Source organism: Ziziphus jujuba, chromosome 9 (genome assembly GCF_031755915.1).
Source record: "Ziziphus jujuba cultivar Dongzao chromosome 9, ASM3175591v1".
Classification (NCBI taxonomy): Eukaryota; Viridiplantae; Streptophyta; class Magnoliopsida; order Rosales; family Rhamnaceae; genus Ziziphus; species Ziziphus jujuba.
Window position 1 is genome coordinate 13,835,726 of NC_083387.1, and position 19,076 is coordinate 13,854,801.

The 19,076-nt window shown below is 30.7% G+C and overlaps 3 protein-coding genes across 4 annotated transcripts; 1 reads left to right on the top strand and 2 right to left on the bottom strand.

Moving 5' to 3' along the window:
- Nucleotides 1–8,209: 8,209 nt before the first annotated feature.
- LOC107434642 (large ribosomal subunit protein P2B) lies at nt 8,210–9,319 on the bottom strand. Its single transcript, XM_025067573.3, has one exon. It carries the CDS (start codon nt 8,804–8,806, stop codon nt 8,459–8,461), a length of 348 nt encoding a protein of 115 aa, XP_024923341.3. The 5' UTR covers nt 8,807–9,319; the 3' UTR covers nt 8,210–8,458.
- Nucleotides 9,320–9,468: 149 nt separating this feature from the next.
- On the bottom strand, nt 9,469–13,488 carry LOC107434636 (uncharacterized). 2 transcript variants are annotated; one of them, XM_016046120.4, is made up of 4 exons: nt 13,324–13,488; nt 12,156–12,354; nt 10,583–10,643; nt 9,469–10,401 (listed from the first exon to the last, which is right to left on the bottom strand). In XM_016046120.4, the coding sequence occupies exons 1-4, from the start codon at nt 13,389–13,391 to the stop codon at nt 9,812–9,814; spliced, it is 918 nt and encodes a 305-aa protein (XP_015901606.3). In that variant the 5' UTR covers nt 13,392–13,488; the 3' UTR covers nt 9,469–9,811. The 2 variants fall into 2 exon arrangements, with proteins under 2 accessions (XP_015901606.3, XP_015901605.3); XM_016046119.4 differs by having other exon boundaries at nt 12,156–12,426; nt 13,324–13,486.
- A 2,232-nt stretch (nt 13,489–15,720) lies between these two features.
- LOC132799394 (uncharacterized) lies at nt 15,721–17,148 on the top strand. The gene is made up of 2 exons (XM_060811200.1): nt 15,721–16,114; nt 16,382–17,148. The coding sequence occupies exons 1-2, from the start codon at nt 15,721–15,723 to the stop codon at nt 17,146–17,148; spliced, it is 1,161 nt and encodes a 386-aa protein (XP_060667183.1).
- The last annotated feature ends 1,928 nt before the right edge of the window (nt 17,149–19,076 follow it).

A 19,076-nucleotide genomic window follows, 5' to 3' on the forward strand; every position in this document is an offset into this window, starting at 1 on the left:
ATTAATTTTTTTAATTATTAAATGTTATTTAAAATTTGTGGAAACAAGCTTCCTTCATTGGGGGATCACCTTAGTACTTCGTTTTAAAAGAAATAGGTTATGAGGATAGAATGGAAAATAATAATAATAATAGTAATAATAAAGATACTCTACTCCACTTCATTGCCATTTCTACCCAACAAGAAGCTTTCTCATCGTAAGGTTGCTTTGAGGCAGCTATGTAATTCCTCATTCCTATAATCGATAAGCCCACCAAAAGTAGTAAATATAGCTCAATAACTTCTGGTAAAAACCCCTTTAGGAAGAAGAAAGACACATATGATGAAGTATGGAAGGGCTTATACAATTGATTTAATTAAAACCTTTTTTTTGCCTTCTCAATAAAATCATCAAGAAATAACTTATTATTAGTACCCCAAATAGACAAAAATCCAAGATAAGAACCTGAGTCATAAAAGGGACCAGGTGAACTTTTGGATTTGATGTTTTTTTCTAGTTGTACTCATGTTAGAACTAAAGAAGAGACCAAATTTCCGTAGGTTAATATGTTACAGTACAAATCCAAACATCTTTTAAGCTCAACACCCTTAACATAGTTGGCTCTTATTAAGAATATACTATCATTTGCAAAAAATAAACTGGAAATAATCGAAAAATACCTTGAAATTATAAACCCGTGCAATGTGCCATAATGGACAGATTTCTTTATTATTGATGATAATGAATTCACCATTAGGATGAACTGATATGATTACCATGGTTCACCTTTGTGTAACCTTTTAGAAGGAATAAAAGAAATACTAGGTGATCCACTAATCAAAAGACGATAACAAGAAGATACCAAGAAATTGCATGAGAATTGGAAGCATTCTAAGAAGTGTTGCATGATGATGATGGAATGCTATATGGATGAATCTATATATACTAGTATTCCAAAGTTGAACACTGGAAAAATGTTTCTTGAGGAAATTGAAAAGAATTTTATTAAATTTAACATGAATGAGAAGTATCATTACTTCGATCTTCTAAACAATACCAGTTATGATGGGTTTAAAGGAGTGAGGGAGCATATTATCTTACTATACTCTTATTACAACAAGCTTAAGGACTTTAAGATGGACATTGAAGAGGAGTTCTTAACCTACCCCATAGTGAGGAGTCTTCCATTTCAATTTGACAGTATAAAGTCAAGCCTGAATACTAAGAAAGAAGGATGCAACTTGGAGAAATTGACTACCATTCTTGTCAAGTAAGACAATGATATCAAGTTGAATAGGTTGAGGTCATTCGCTATGATATCACATCAAGGGGACAAATCCAAGAAGTTTTTTTTCTAAAGAAAGGATGAGGATTTTAGCTCAATAAGAAGAAGCTTTCAGATGTGAAGTTCAAAGAACATAAGAAAGGTGCTTCATCCTCAAGTGAGAAAAAGAGTACTTCAGTGGGAAGTTCAATTATTGCAACAAAATTGGATGCAAGAAGGCTGACTGTTGGAGGTTGAAAGGAAGCAAAAAAGGAGAAGTAATCTCTTTATGAGTGAGACAAATATTATTGATGTGCCTATCAATGCTTGGTCGTTGTATACTGAAGCAACAATTTAAGTTACTAATTCATTGTAGGGATGATAAGTCAAAGGAGCCAATCAATCTTAAGCAATATGTTTATATAGGAGATAGCTTAATAATAAAGATGTATATCATGGGAACAATTAAGCTTAAGCTTGCCACAGGATATGTTTTAAAGTTGTAAGAACTTTCTTATGTATCCTTAATAATAAGGATTTTGTTATCTATTTCTCTTTTAGATAGTCAAGGTTCAATTTTTTGTTTGGTACTAACAAAGTTGAACTTCATAAAAATGGTAAACATGTTGGCTATAAAACTTTATGTGGTAATTTATATCAACTTGATTTATTTGGTAGTGGTCTCAATTTTTCTGTTATTTCTATAATGATAATTCTGCTACATTGTGACATGTGCATTTGGGATACATTTCTAAGCATAGAATGAAAAGACTAGTGAATGATGGAATACTTTCTAATCTTGATTTCTTTGATTTGTCAACTTGTATTGAATGTATAAAGGGCAAGTTAACTTTCAAAGTTAGGAAGGATAAAATTGCAAGGTGTGGAGATATTTAAGAGTTAATCCACATTGATATATGTGGACTTTTCACACTAACTGTTTTAGATGGTTATAGATATTTTATTATCTTTATTGATGACTTCTCTCATTATGGATATGTTAAGTTTATCTGTGAGAAGACAAATTCCTTGGTTGACTTTTAAGGAGTTTAATGTTAAGATGGAACTTCAAAAGAATAAAAAGCTAAAAGCTATGAGATTTGATAGGGGTGGTGAATTTTACGATAGATATGACAAGAGTGGATGGAATCGAAGGCCATTACCAATTTATTTGAATGAGTACGACATTGATACATAATACACAATGCTTTATTCTCCTCTACAGAATGGCATAGCCAAGAGGAGAAATCGCATTTTGTTGGATATGATGCGATGCATGCTGGCAAATTACATGTGGGGGAAAGCTTTGAGGACATCGGCCTATATTTTGAATCAAGTGCTTAGCAAATCTATTGCTAAAACTCCTTTTAATTTGTAGTTAGGGAGAAAACCTAACCTACACCATATTCAAGTATAAGGTTGCAATGAGGCCTGATTTATAATCCCTAAATTAAGAAGTTGGATCATAAAAGCATTAATGGTTATTTTTTTTGGCTTTTTTATAGGATCCAAGGGTTCCAGATTTTTTTGTCCATCTCACACCACTAGGATCATTGAGTTGGATAAGGCTATTTACTTTGACTATGATTTTGGATTTGATGACAGCAAGGATCCAAGGGAGTTTCAATTCAGAGAAGAAGGTGCTTTCATTCCCAGTGTTGATGTTCCTGACATAGATTCGTTAATGCTCCAATGGTCGATCAGGATGAAACTATTATTGAAAAGCAAGATGTTCTAGCTGCTACAGATGCTGATGTTCCTTTGAGAAGATCACAAGGGCTCGAAAATACATTATATTGGATGGCTATGAGGTTTATTTGAAGGAGCACGAGTTTAACATAAGTGATTATCAGATTTAGTGACTTACAAGGAGGCCACAAGCAGTTCGCATTTAAATTTTTAGTTAGATATAATGGAAGATAAGATGAAATCCACGGCATTAAATGGTGTATAAGACTTGGTTGAGTTATTGAATGATACTGAACCAATTGGGTGCAAATGGGTATTTAAGACTAAAAGAAACTTTAATGGTCAAATGGAGATGTTAACGGCTAGACTTATTGCCAAAAGGGTTAGCAAGAAAAAGAGAATTGATTACACAGATATATTTTCTCCTGTATCCATAAAGGATTTTTGTAGAATTATTATGGCGATTATGGCTCATTATGACTTCGAGTTACATTAGACGGATGTTATAACTACTTTTCTGAATGGTGATTTGTATGAGGACTTGTATATGGCTCAACCAATTGGCTTCCAACTAGTGAGGAATGGTAACTGCTTTTCTGAATGATGATTTGTTAAGCAGGCTTTGAGGTAGTGGTATCTCAAGTTTGATGAAGCTGTTATAAAAAATGACTTTAACGAGAATGTTATTGATGGGCGTATATATATGAAGGTTAGTAGGGAGTAGTTTCATATTCCGAGTATTGTATGTTGATGACATACTTTTGGCTATCAATCATGGTATTATATGTTGATGACATACTCTTGGCTATCAATCACACTGACCTACTGACTGAGATAAAGCAGATGTTTTGCAACCATTTTGATATGAAAAATTTTGGTGAGATTTATTTTGTTTTGGGCATCAAGATTGTTTGAGAGAAGATTAATTATGTGTTACTGTTGTCTCAGAGAAGCTTTATTGATAGGATCTTTAAAAGGTTCGATATGCACACTTGTTCTTATGGAGTTACACCAGCCATAAAGGTTGAAGGGCTTTTGAAGAACCAATGTTCCAATATTGATGGAGACAGACGATGAAAAACATCCGTTATTTTTCTGTAGTTAATGGTTTGATGTATACTCAAGTTTGTACATGGCCTGATATAGCTTTTGCAGTAAGTGTGCTTGGTAGATTTATGAGCAATCCTATTCCTATTCATTGCTAAAAAATTAAGAAGGTATTTACCTACTTTCAGAGTACTAAAAATTATATTTTGACATATTGGTGCACCAACTTTTTGATATAGTTGGTTACAGCGATATAGATTATAAAAGTTATGTGAATAATAAGAAATCTACCATTGAATATATATTTATTATAGTATGAGGATTTGTACTTTGATGGAGTGTCAAACAATCTGTGAAAGTATTCTCGACTATGGAAATAGGATATGTGGCATTTTATGAGGAGCATGTATCCTACACAAGATTATTGGATAGTTGAGACTATGCAGATCAGTGAGACTTTATTATTTAATCTGCAATAATATCCATGTTGAGTATTATTTATTTCTTTGAGTATTGTATTATTGAGAAATATATTGATGTATGTTGATCATTATTTATTTATGACATATATATTATACATATTGTTGCTTTTTATATTCATAAGTCTAGTTAAGACTTTTAGTTTGTATATATATATGTTGATCCATAGGTACCATGGTAAATCTCTACTATCTAGTTTAAATATATTGTTGTATCCTATCGATACACACAATACTATGGCATACAAAGTGCTCAATTAAAATGGTATCTAGTTTTTGGGAGAATTATTGAAATAATATCTACTATTTAATCTGTTATTTGGTTGTGTCCTGTCGACATGCTATATATTTAGATAAAATGATGTTTTCTTTTAGAAGATTTTGTAGTAGGTGAGTTTTGATAATATATGTAATTAATATACAGTTCAAGTGGGAGAATGTTGGATATATATGTTATTATATAGACTTGCTATAATCAATAACTTACTTACAAGGCTTATTTGTGTTATTAATGAGACTGACTTATTTATTGACTTATGTAGTAAAGTCCTTAGACATATACTCTCTGTAGTAGTCCAATTGGTTCATTGGATTAGTGGACCAGCTCAATTTATAGGCCCATTTGGTTTATTTATATTTTTTTATTATATATACATATATTTAAATTATTATTTTGATGTGTGTTAAAATTAATAGGTAAGCCATATGATTTGCACATGAGTTCAGTTTTTAAAAGTCTAAAGCTTTGTTAATAGAGCAAGTTAGAGATAACACGTACTCTATATTCCTTAGTTTTTGAAAGATCACTACTTATCTTTAGAGAAAATATTAAAGAGCAGTATGTCCATTTAGACACTGCTATCACATATTTTCTATTTTGCAAGATCATTGATCAAAATTATCAATGACTGCTTTTTGAGATTAGTAGTTCTATCATTTATTTATTTCTCTGTGAAATTTATTGTGTGTATGATCTATGGGATTTGTAGTGTATATTATTATTAATTCCAACATAACCAACCAAATAATAACATGTATACCTTTCGTAGATATGTTAATAGATTATATGGTATTTGTATATTCTTGGTAGATATATTGGTAGATTAGATGGTGTTTGTCGCAGATGGTACCTGTAACGTTACTTAAATCTCAAGCAGTTAATGCACTGCGACATATTAATACAATCATGGAATGGATAACCAACCAAATGATAATATATATACCCTTCATAGGTATGCTAATAGATTAGTTAGTTCTATATATCTTTGGTCGATATGTTAGTAGATTAGATGGTTCTTGTAACAAATGGTGCCTATAGCATTATTTAAGTCTCATGTAGTTAATAGAATATATATGCATATACTTTTCTATGTAATTTTATATTTAGTACATTAACTACTTGAGCAATGCTACAGACATAATATATTCTACCAACATATCTATCAACAATATACGTATTATTATTTGATTGACTAACATATTAATATAATCCAGAAATAAACACATGTTTTACTATTTAATTGGTTAACATAATAATATAATTCAAAAATGGATAACTAATCATATCTAACAGGTATAATGAATGCCTAGATGATGTTATCATATTAATCTTAACTGCTTCTATCTAATAAAAGCACACATTTATTTAGTTTGTTTGTTTGTATGATTTTTTTTTCTTTTTTTACCTTCTGCATTGTAAGGAGAACTTCTCCTCTCTAAGTGAAAAGGTCAATAATTATAACAAATTAAGCTCCTATATTTTGCATGGAAGGAGAAAATCTATCCAACTATATGCGTTCATGTCATGCATTCTGTAACTTCCAACTACCACTTGTGACTATCAATATCACGCATTCAAACAAGTTGCGATGATAGAGTGAAGTAATAATAGTCTAATGAATACAAACACCGACTTAATCAACTAGAAATAAATAAGAAGTCATTTATTTTAGCGATTTATACATATCTTTGTTTACTTTTCTTTTTTTCTTTTTTTACTTTAAAAAAAAAAAAAAAAAAACTCTTGTTGTCAATAAATTTAAAAAAGAAAAATGGACGTCTTGATTTTTTGCCTTATTGTCGACCAAAACACAGAGAGAACTAGGAAGAATACCGGATTGAACGCTATCTAACTACTAAAATATCTTGTACTCTTATCAGTCTGTCTTGGGTTCACTAGGATTATCAGATAATTATATTTATATCAACAAAACCTTAACATAGTAATAATTGAAACTGGGAATAAAATATGTAAAATTATAAATTCTCCTAATATATATTAGAAGTTCAAATCATAGGGAAATTTTAATAGGTAATACGTGTTACGTAGTGCCAGATTGATTGGAGAATCAAATAAATATTTATTTAAACTTAGTTTAGATAATTCTTTTGCTGAGACTTGTAGCGAGGGCTTGTAACAAAGCGGGACTAACAGGACTCTTTTGAAAAAAAAAAAAAAAAAAAAACTTTGAACTTGATAGGATTAATCAAATAAAATAATGTGTATTTTTATAGGATTAATAAACAAAAATAAATCGTAAGAGTTAAGATTTAAATTAAATATATAGGATTAATCAACAAAAATAATTGCAAATGCAAAAAGGTGGAGATAACAATAAAATAAATTTGTCACTAAAATGAAAAGTTTACAACAATCACTATGTAATTACAACAATAATTATAGAAAAGTAATCTCCAACAATTTTATTTATCAAAAAAATAAAAATATAAAAGCGCAAATAGACAAACAAACAAATTCCTATAATTTGCATGTAAGACGCAATTTTACCCATCTAATGAGTGTGATATCATGCATTCTGGACTTTCTAACTACCCACTTTTGAGTATGCGATCAAACAAGCTGCCATGATAGACTAATGAAGTAACAAACAATAACACGCTTATCAGTACAAGAATAAAATAGTATTTTTAATTATAGATCAATTGTACAATTTAAGTTCTTAATTTTTAAAAATAGTAATTTAGATTATTAGTTTTTCAATTTGTTGCTGATTAATTCAATTTTCAATTTGATAATCGGATAAATTGAATTATTACCATTCATTTATCAAATTGGAAACTAAACTAATATGTAATAAATTGAAAAATTAAAAATTTAAATTGCTATTTTTAAAAATTGAGAATATAAGCATAAAATTTTGAAAGACAAAGATATCAAGTGTAATTAACATTTTAATTAAAATCATCTTGTAAGCCAAAGTTTTGTTGTGTTTATATATCTGTTATTTGGATGGAACAGATCCCAAATTGGTTTTTTGATTTAATTTTCAAAGATGTTTTAGGTATCATTTTTTTTCAATAAATAAATAAACAAACAAAGTTAATGAATAAAAATAAAAAACTAAGATCAGCATTGATAATTGGTGACTTGATAAAATCCACATTCTGGCTATCCCAAAGGGACAATAATACTAGTAAATTAGTAATAATAAACAACGACTTATCCTTGGTCTTCTTAGAGGTTAGATATGATTCTAGAGTCCCTAAAATTTCTTTCAGTGAGTTTAAAATTTCTCTTATCAACACTGTAATAATAGTGTAATGAAACGATGCTAATTATACATGCAAAGGGAAAACCATATCATACCTTGTTATCGTGCTCAACCGATTACTTGTTTGAAGATAAAAGCCTCAAATCATAAAATTTTTATTTTATTATTATTATTTTTTTTTCACAGAAATATTATCAAATGGAAAAGAGCTGGTAGAGAATAGCTTATATTCGCATATATTCTAACAATCTGCTTTAGTTATTCCCACAATATATAAACTATTAACTCAACCATACATTAATAAAAACTGAAAGCTACTGAAATTAACCATTAGGTACTGAAAAACATAGATGAATTATAATTAAAACATCAAACATCTCACAGTTTCACATCTAAAACCAAATCAACCTAGACACAAACTATATATATATATATATATATATATCAATATAATAATAATAAGAATAATAATTAACGTCCAAAATCTTTTAGTCGAAGAGGGTGAAATTAAAATCATCGTCGTCGGACTCCTCTCTTTCTCCGACCTTCTCCTCTCTCTCCTGCTCATTGGCTGCAGCAGCGCCATTCTCGCCCCCTACCGTTGCAGCCACAGCAACTGCAGCACCACCAAACGACGACGACATTGACACCAACTTTTCTCTTCCAGAGGCAATCAGCTCAGTAAAATCCTTTCCATCGACTTGAGACAAAAGAAACACGATCTTGTTTTCATCAACCTCAGCTCCGACCGATGACAGAATCTTCTTCAAATCATCGGCTGTTGGGTTGGTGTTCCCTCCCAACACCGCAAGCATATATGCGGCCAGCACCTTCATCTTTGCAAAGCAATTAGAGACCAACAAAGAGAGAACTAGAGATCGCAAACCACACAAGAAAAGTGAAATCTATAATCTATCTTGGCCTACAAGGTGCCTATTTATAATTTAATAATAATTCTAATTGGAAATAAACCCAAATTATAAAATCCGGATTAGAAAACCAAAACGTAATCCAATAAATTTTCTAAAACCGTAAATGGAATCTTAAATTATAAAATCCTGAAATAATAAATCGAAACAAATAAAATATAATAATAGTCACATTAAAATACCATTCCCATTCTGCATCATACTCGTCCACTAAACCATTGAAAAATATTAGTAAACTATAAAAAAAGGATATATTAGTAAAATACATATTTTTCCTTTCAATTTTTCATGTTTTCTTTTGGCGTAAGAATGTAAGACAAATATATTAGGAAAATACATATTTTTCCCTTCAATTTTTCATGTTTTCTTTCGGCGTAAAAATGTAAAACAAATATATCTGTCTTCTTATTCAAAGCAAATACTCAGTAGGTCGCAAAACTAATTTTAGAAAATAAGAAATCATGTTTAACGCCTCAGTGTCAAATTAACCAGAGATTACCATTAACTGCTTCTATTAATGAGAGCATGCAATATTTTTATTTCAAAACTAATATTAAAAAAATAAAAAATAAAGAAAAAAGACAAACAAACAAACTTTTCATAAAGCCTTCTATAACGTATTGCACTGTATGGATTTTTGCATCATAAAAAGGAAGTCTAGAAGCAATGGAAAATATCACAGTAACTTCAACAAAATTCATAATCAGCATTTAAACGACCAACTCCCCACCTGCGAGTATGATATTTATGGCCATTCAAATCAAACAAAACCAATAAAAGTACCTTCTACTAACACGCCATGATTATCTTAATGTTATAAACACATACAATTTCCAAAAGAGCTCTTAATGACAAGGGGCATCGCATATGAAGATAACAAAAACAACTGTGCATTACCAAGCAACTGCATTCCTATGAACCCAGGAGTGCCTCCACCTTAGCAATTTGGTCCTCTTCATTTTTTGGGGTTGGACTTCTATTAGCCTCGTGATATAGATCATGTTTCCATTTCTCGACCTGAGTACCATTACTGCAATACCCACGCCTCCCCCCACTGTATCTATCTCTTCCCTTATAATTTCCATCACCGCCACCACCATATCTTTCTCTTGAAAGAAAACCAGTTCTCTGTGTTTCTCTCCTATATGGTGCTGCTTTGTCTCCTGAAAATGGCTTCTCTGAACTATCCAAATGGCGGCCACTGTAACCTCTTTCCTCCCTTTTTCCACTTTCTGAAGGGAGGTCCAGATAGCTCGACTTTACAGTATCAGCAGATGCTTTATCAGCACTTCCAGAGTGGGCTTGAATCTTCTTCTCTCTAAATGCAGGTCTTTTCCTTGCAGGAGGTGGATCAGCCTCCATTTCAAAGAACCCACCATGGTTCCAGCTGTCTTTTTCATCTCCCTTGGCTCTCTCATCTTGTTGCCATGTATCATTAGTTCCTGCCTTATTTTCTGTCCTTTCTTTATGCTGATCCCTTGAATCCCTCCACCATCCACGTTCTAAAACCCAACAAGAAAATTAAATAATAAGAAACAGTAAAACTTAAATTTCCACTAGAAAAAGAAAAATAATCAAAGATTATCAGAAAGTCAAAAGAAAATAGAAAACCTTCTTATTTTTAATTGTAAAATCAGCAGTCAATAAAAATTGGTCACTGATCAGAAAAGATAGGAATCTCACCACTGGCTGCACCCCAACCAGAGCTTCGACCAACTTGCCCGGCATTACCACGCTCATCGTGCTGTTAAAGACATGCGCAGGCAAGCCTAAAGATTGTTATATACACAAAGGCACTTGAAGGCACGGGGCTGAACAACAATCCCCATACGTCAGTTCTAGAAAGATTGGCATAGAATGAATAGGAAAGAAGAAATTTAACTCAAAATACTCTTTCTAGTTGAGCAATTTTTCAATCTGGATGAGAGCAAAGTTTGCAAGCCAACCCGGAAATGAAGCATAAAACATGATTTTGACTGACATGTGCTCAATAAAATTCTAATTCCTATTGTCTCCCTTAATATTTTATGTCCATGCATCTGGTTAAAATCCATACTGAAGTAGCTGTAAATGCATGTTCTTCTAAAAGAAAGATATTACAAATTTTCTACATCTGCTACAACATATCCTGCTTCTAATCAACAAGTTAACTCTATTTTAATTTTCTACATCTGCTACAACATATCCTGCTTTTAATCAACAAGCTAACTATAGTTTTCTTTATGTCTACCTTTCCATGAGTAGCAAAACAAGTCTATCTTTCTTCCATGCGTAACAAAACAAATTACCTTCTTTTTGCAAGTTTTTCATATACATCTTTGTATTTTTAGAAATTAAAATATCTCTCCATAAATTTTCAATTTTTTTGCTGCACTGTGCTTCCTTCTACACACTTCTTGAAATTTTGACACGTAAATTAAACATATGAAAAGGAATGAGATTGCAACTAAAATCAAATTCAATGGGAGCCTTCCATAGATTTAGGAAGTATAGAGGCATGTTGCAAAACATACAAAGAAACAGAGAGGTTAACGTGATCTACCCTATTTTTCTATTAAGAAACAAAACGGTATTACATTTCTCTTCTATACTGAATACCTATTTTATGTCTTATATCCACGAAACTACGATCGTATAAAAGTAAAGAGTAGCAGACTAATAATCTTAACAAGAGATCAAGATGAGTACAATTTAAGAGTATCAAAAAACTGTTCACCAAGATGACAGGCTGCACTTGAAAATAAATGGACGGGACACTGGCAGTACATATGAGGTAAACACAAACTACCTACATAAGCAACTCTCAAATAGAGACATCCAGAAAGCATCAATCATCATCAGCTAAGTATCTATGCTAATGAGCTTGTAATAGCATCACTAACATTCTAGAAAGAGCAGAAAAATCTGTAGCCCTAAGCAATTGGTGATAGATAGTAAATAGTAAATCCGCATGAGGAACCAGAATGCTAAAGAATGTATGTTGATTGGACTTGGGTGTGAGTGTCAGATGTGGGTATGTGTCCAAATGTTGGATCAGTCTGTTTTTCAAAGCTTTTCCACATATTTGGAATGTCCAATAGCCATACCTCATCAGTGTCAGACACATGGACATGGGAATTGTGCGATAAAGCGAAAAGTCCAAGTAACATGGTAAAGAACTAAGGATTCTAGAGACAATATGAAGTCCATAGATTAGTTCATCAGTTTGCAAGCAAAAGATTAATAAGTTAATTCGATTCATAAATTTTCAGAACACCTGAAAATAAGATCGTGATCGTGGCACTTCAGTTGGATTAGACGAATGCTTTGTTCCTTCTTCAAGTCCATTAGATTTCCTGTCAGGTTCCTTGGTTACAGCCCCTTTATCTAGTCTAGCATCAGACGTTAACGAGGAGCCAAGAGGCAATCCATCTTGCAGTTGGCGGCGATGCTTTTGATCCTGATCTGTGTGGTTTCTGAAATCCAAATTAGAATTGCTAGGTAACCTCTCTGGTGCTGGTTTTCCATCCCTCCTAGACCGCTTAGGACTAAAATCAACCAGTGAGAAATTCAAGCCATGTTATCATTGGAATCAAATGTAAAACTTGAAAACTCTTATTTTACAACGTGAATAAACACAAAACTAATCCCTCTTGGGCTTCTCTTATTTTCCATTTATAACGTACTCTTTATTTTTAACAAGCACAAAAAGCATGAAATCTGACACATGGTAAATTTGTATACGCATAAATAAAATTAAAGATCAAGTAACAATGCCAGCTTTCTCAGATGGAAACACCATAAGAGTATAATATTTTAAATTTTTAAACAGATGGATAAACTTCATAGAGAAGAAGAAAATAATGAAAGATAGGTAGTAGCCCTTCTAAAAGTACAGTTTTCTCAAAATGTCCATGTTTCTAAAACGATAAATTTTAAACAGCACCAATATACTGAAGAAGTTGAATTGATTGATGGAGTTTTGTTGAAGCTCAACAGATTATTACAAATAACTACTCAAAAACAAATCTTCAATAGCTTAATTGGGTGAAGAACCAGTGAAATCAGTTAGAAAAATGCATATTATAGAGAACATAGTTAGACGAAGACTTGAAATATGTGCATGAATCTTCATATAATGAACTAACCACTAAAAAGGGAAAAAAAAAAAGAAAAAAAAAAGAAGAGAGAATCCCTCTGTCTAAATTCAATAAATTGAACAGAAAACATTTCAGTGTCTGATTAAGTATAAACTAAATTATACACGCACATAAACATGGATTTTCCTGAAATTGTAGTTCAACAACCACAAAAACTAGCATAAACTCATAAACATCGAGTAAAAATTCCAGAAAACCTAATTTTTTTTTTTTTTTTTTTAAAATTCCCAAATCCGATATTCTCAAATTGGTAGAACTCAGACGCATATAAGAGATTAGAAGTACCTGGGTTCCCTATCGAATCTCGAACGGTGTCGTTTAGAGTCAGAATCACGATCCTCCCGACGCGACATTGGAGTTGCTCTTCGTCTTCTTCTTCGCCTTTGTTCAGCAGCGAGGGCAAACAAGTGAGAGTTCAGGCACAGAACTAGCAGCTAGGGCTGCTGCGTCTTGTAACGTGCGAGTGCGATATCATCAGTACCACTCGATCAATCTTTTTGGTGGGCCCAAGGGCGGTCCAAGCCACGTGTATTCTGATTGCAAATCCTGATCCTTCATCCTGCCACATCAGATATCTATCGTATTCCAATTAATAAAAATTTAATATATATATATACACTTCTTTGCGATTTGAAAAATGCTTTAAATATCATTACCAAGCAAGATTTTAAATATCCGGTATTTGTTAAAAATTTTTTTGATATTTTCATTTTTTGAAATGATTAATATAAAATTTAGATTCGATATGAAAATTGATAAAATTTCCATAATACATAAAATATCTACATAAATTCATTAATCATTTGGTTAAAAAATTTATAATTTTCATGAAAATTTTAAAAATATTTATGAAATTTTTTTTTTTAAAAAATTCATAAATATTATTGAAGAAGACAATTCATAATTTTCTAAAAAATTCATAAATTTTATTTTTCATTTTATTTTAAGAAGAAGACAATATATCATTCAATTATATCAATCAACCAAATACTCTCCATGAATTTCTTATACCATGGAGTATCTTACAATAGTATTATATAATTTTAAAATTAAAAAATTATTTTTTTTGTTAGAGAATCTTAGTACATTATTATATAGTTTTGAAAAAATATTTTTATGCTAGAGAAAAAATATTTTTATGCTAGAGAAGCTTAGTACATTATTATAGATCTTTGAAATTAAAAAATATTCTTCATAAATGTGTGTTTGACCATTGCTTGGGCACTTTCTTGTCTTTATATATTACACTTGCTTGTCCATTTTTTTGTTTTTGCGTAATTTCACGTGTCTTTTATATTAGTACATCATTATATAGTTTTGAAATTAAAAAAATATTCTTCATAAATGTGTGTTTGACCATTGCTTGGACACTTTCTTGTCTCTATATATTACACTTGCTTATTCGCTCTTTTGTCTTTGCATAATTTCACGTGTCTTTTATATTAGTACATCATTATATAGTTTTGAAATTAAAAAATATTCTTCATAAATGTGTGTTTGACCATCGCTTGGGCACTTTTTTGTCTCTATATACTACACTTGGTTGTCCACTCTCTTGTCTTTGCATAATTTCACGTGTCTTTTATATTTTACCATAGCCAATACATATTCTTTATGAGTCATGAGTGTGCTTTTGATTATAAAATATTCCATGGAAAAAAAATTTCACATTATTATTTTATTTAAAAGCAAGTTTGATGGTTTGTTCTTAATATTTTTTCTTATACATATTTTCGATTCTCACAAAATTTCAAGTTCTTTCATACAACTTTTTTGGATATCCTTTTTACAGGTTAGTTTCTTTATCTTAAAAAAAAAGAGGTTTATATTTACTTTTATACTTTAAGATCTAAATTCTTTAATTCACTTGTATTATTGTTATTTGAATTATTAATTGTAAGCTAATTAATTATATATTAACATATATATCTATTAATTATATATTAACATATGTATCTATCTCTATATATATGGTGAAAATGCAACATGTATATATGTATAGATATATATATATATATCTATATATATATATATATATTTATATGTAGTAATCATAAATGATTAGATTTACAAACCCAAATTTAATATATACCTTAAACTTAATGTATGATGTGTGATTGAAAATATAATTGTTTTTTCTTATTGGATAAAAAGCATAACTTAAAAAACCCACTTTGTCATTTAATTTTTTCATGTTGTCTTCTACATAAGCAAAACTTCATAATATAATATGTTAAAACTTATAAACAATAAATAAAAACTTGATTAGAAAATAAATCTTATACATATATATATGTCGGCTAGAACATACATTGTTAAATTATATTAAATTTGCCTAAATATATTGGTTATTTCTTTTTTTGCTTTGAAAATATTGGTTATTTCTTTATGTAGTGTTTTGTCCCTTTTACAATTGTAAACATCTATACTCAAGGCATTGGAGATCTGTAAGGAATCATTTTCGTACCAGGTACATTCATTAAAAACGAATTACTTAATTTCAAAGATTTTGATTTTTTTGTTATACTAAATTATTTTTCATAGTTATAAGAAAATATTTTAATCAAATATCTCTATCCAATCCGATCAAAAATTCAAATATATATATATATATTCACAGACAAATATTAAAATTGTAATTGTTACTATTACTGTTACTCTTATTATTATTATTATAGGATAATGGCTAATGGAGAAAGCAAACGTGATCCTATATGGGAACATGGTTTTCCAATTGAAGGTAATAAAAGTGGAACAATATGCAAATATTATAATCGAGTGATGAAGAGTGGTGAAATAACACGATTAAAATACCACCTTAGTGGTATTGATCCTTCACACAATGTACAACCTTGTGGTCAAGTGCCCCCTGAAGTTAAAAAATTCATAATAGATTTGTTAAAAGGAAAACAACAACGTAAGATCAAAAAAGCAAATAGAATGGAAGAGATTCGTGCAGATTTACGAGGACAAATGCATGCTGAAACATATGATGTGAATGATGAGGATGATGATGACATAGCATATCCACCTGGGATGGATCTATATGAGAAAAATGATTATCGAGAGGCAATTCGTACTTCTAAACAATCAGAGTGGCAAAGAAGTCATCTCCACAAAGTTCGATATCAAATTGAAGGAGGCGAATCTAGCAGTCGTGCTAAACCTGCAGTACAACGAACACAGAATCTTAAAGATCCACAATCAAGATTTGTTGCACCAAGCTTATACAAGTCATCTCAAACAAAGCAAAAATATAAAAAAAAAAAATTTTTTGGAGGAAAAATAAGAGAAGGTATGGGAAGAATAATAAGTAAATTTTTTATTTATGAAAATTTACCAGCAAATAAAGCATCATCCCATCATTTCAAGAATTTGGTAGCAGGATGCCAACAAGCAGGGCCAGGTATAGAACCTCCAACCCTTTATGAGATCAACACAAAATATTTGGATATGGAGTATGAGGAGATAAAAGACCATGTAAACAAAATGAAAGCGAAGTGGGAAACCTATGGTTGTACAATCATGTGTGATGGATGGAATGGTCCTACCAGGATGTCTATTATTAATTTCATGGTTTACTCAAAAGAAAGCACAGTTTTTCTAAAATCTATTGATGCTTCAAATCAAATAAAGGATCATAAATACATATATGAGCAATTGAAGAAAATAATTCTGAAAGTTGGGAAGAAAAATGTGGTACAAGTTGTAACAGATAATGGCTCTACATTTGTTAAAGCTGGGAAGAAATTGATGGGAGATTACAATTTGTACTGGACTCCATGTGCAGCACATTGCATTGATCTCATGTTTGAAGATATTGGGAAGAATGAGAATGTGGCTATTGTCATCAAGCAGGTTAGAGCAATCACAACTTACATCTACAATCATAATTGGTTGCTAGCAAAGATGCGTGAAACTTGCAAAGGTGACATCATTCGTCTGGGACTTACACGATTTGCCACAAACTATCTTGCACTTGATAGCTTGGTTAAAAAGAAAGCAGGACTTAAGCAACTATTCACATCTACTGATTGGACTAATCATAATTATAGTGCTTCAAAAGAAGGCCAAACAGTGGAAAATATAGTACTTAATCATACTTTTTAGGATCAAGCACATAAGGTGTGTCAATTATTTGAGCCTTTATATAAGTTTTTATGTATTGTTGACACCGAGGTTTAACCAACAATGGGAGCAGTGTATGAGTTGATGCAAATTGTTAAAGAGGAACTTGACAAAATGCATGGTGCAAAGTGGATATTAAAGATTATCACTAATAGGTGGGATAAAACCTTAAAGCATCCATTACATGCAGCAGGTATGAGCTCATAGTCAATTTATATAAAATATGTTAGACTTTTATTTTTTCGTTAATGTAAAATACTTTATGTCTTTCATTATTTATCTCTAATTAAACAAAAATATATATTTTTTCCCCTTTATATAGCTTATTATTTAAATCCTCAATATCAATATAGACCTGGGGTTGGAGAAGATTCTAATCTTATAAAGGCTGTACACGATGTCTATGCTACATTGGATCCTAAATCAGCCGCAATTAGCCAGTTTGGAAAGGAGGTATAATGATGATAATTTATTAACATAATATACTTTAAGGGTTTATAACTTTATTTTATTTTATTTTACAGCTTACATACTTCAAGGATGCAAGGAAAGGATTTGCAAGACCAACAACAATTGCTCCGAGAAAAGAGAAGTCTCCTGGTAAGTTTAAATATTGTAGTATGTGAATATCAATTGACGTAATAGTACAAATATGTAATCATATAATAATTATTTTGTAACAGTGATAGTGCACCTACAGTAAGAAAATTGGCATTGAAAGTTTTGTCACAAACAACATCATCCTCTGCCTGTGAAAGAAATTGGAGCACTTTTGCACTAATACATACAAAACAAAGAAATAGACTAGCATATAGTAGAATTGAAAAACTAGTCTATTGTTATTATAATATGAAACTCAAGTTGAGGGATATGGAAGTTGAAGAAGAAAATCATCAAGACTTGGATCCAACAATAATATTTGAAACTATAATGGAAGATGATGATGAAGAGGGCAACCAAATATACCAATGGATTAGAGATGTTCATTTAGATGATCATGAGAGGAATCCTGATCCAAAAATTGCTCAACAAGCTGAAAAAGAAGGGATAAATGTTCAAAAAGTCCCATTTACTGGTGAACAATATTACACACATGCAACACAGGATGAAGATCATGGGAGTAGAGATGCAGGTCAAGGATTCGGTGCTGTTGGAAAAGATTATACACGTAAAGAGAAATCTATGATGGAGATGTCACAACAACAAGAGGATTCAATTTCTATGAATTTTGGATCTATGAGGGTTGGAAGTCATTTTCATAACCCTTATTCAATGAATAATTATGGAATGTCATCAAGTAGCAACTCATGGGTACCATCTTAAACTCAACCATCAGAGAGTAGTAGTTATGCACATAGTCAACCAATAATGCAAGATCCATATGTTTGGCATATTAATAATTATATGCAAAACTATCATGGAGATACATCTTTTCATAACTACTTCTCACATTTCACATCTCAAAATCAAAATGAGGAAGAAACCGATGATTTTCAACCACCCAGAAGTTTTATGTGATATTAAGATGACATTTATGAACTACAATATAATTGTAATAATCGTTTTATATATTTTAGTTAATAAATAATTTTATCATATATGTATTTTTTGATATATTTTTATTAATAATAATTCATCTATGGTTATTAATATTTAATTACTCATTATAAATCAATTCACTAAGAAGAACATAACATCCATTCAATATTTTAGTAAGTTTTATAATCAATTTGATAATTGATGGATTAAATAAGCTAATTCTAAAGTTTCAATAAAAATTTCCATCTTTTAAAACAAATTTCCATCGTTTTTTATAATTTTTTATCGATATTCAATATTTTCCGATATTTCCATGGAAATTTTCGTATTTTGAACTCTCGATATTTCCGTTGACATCGATATTTTGAACC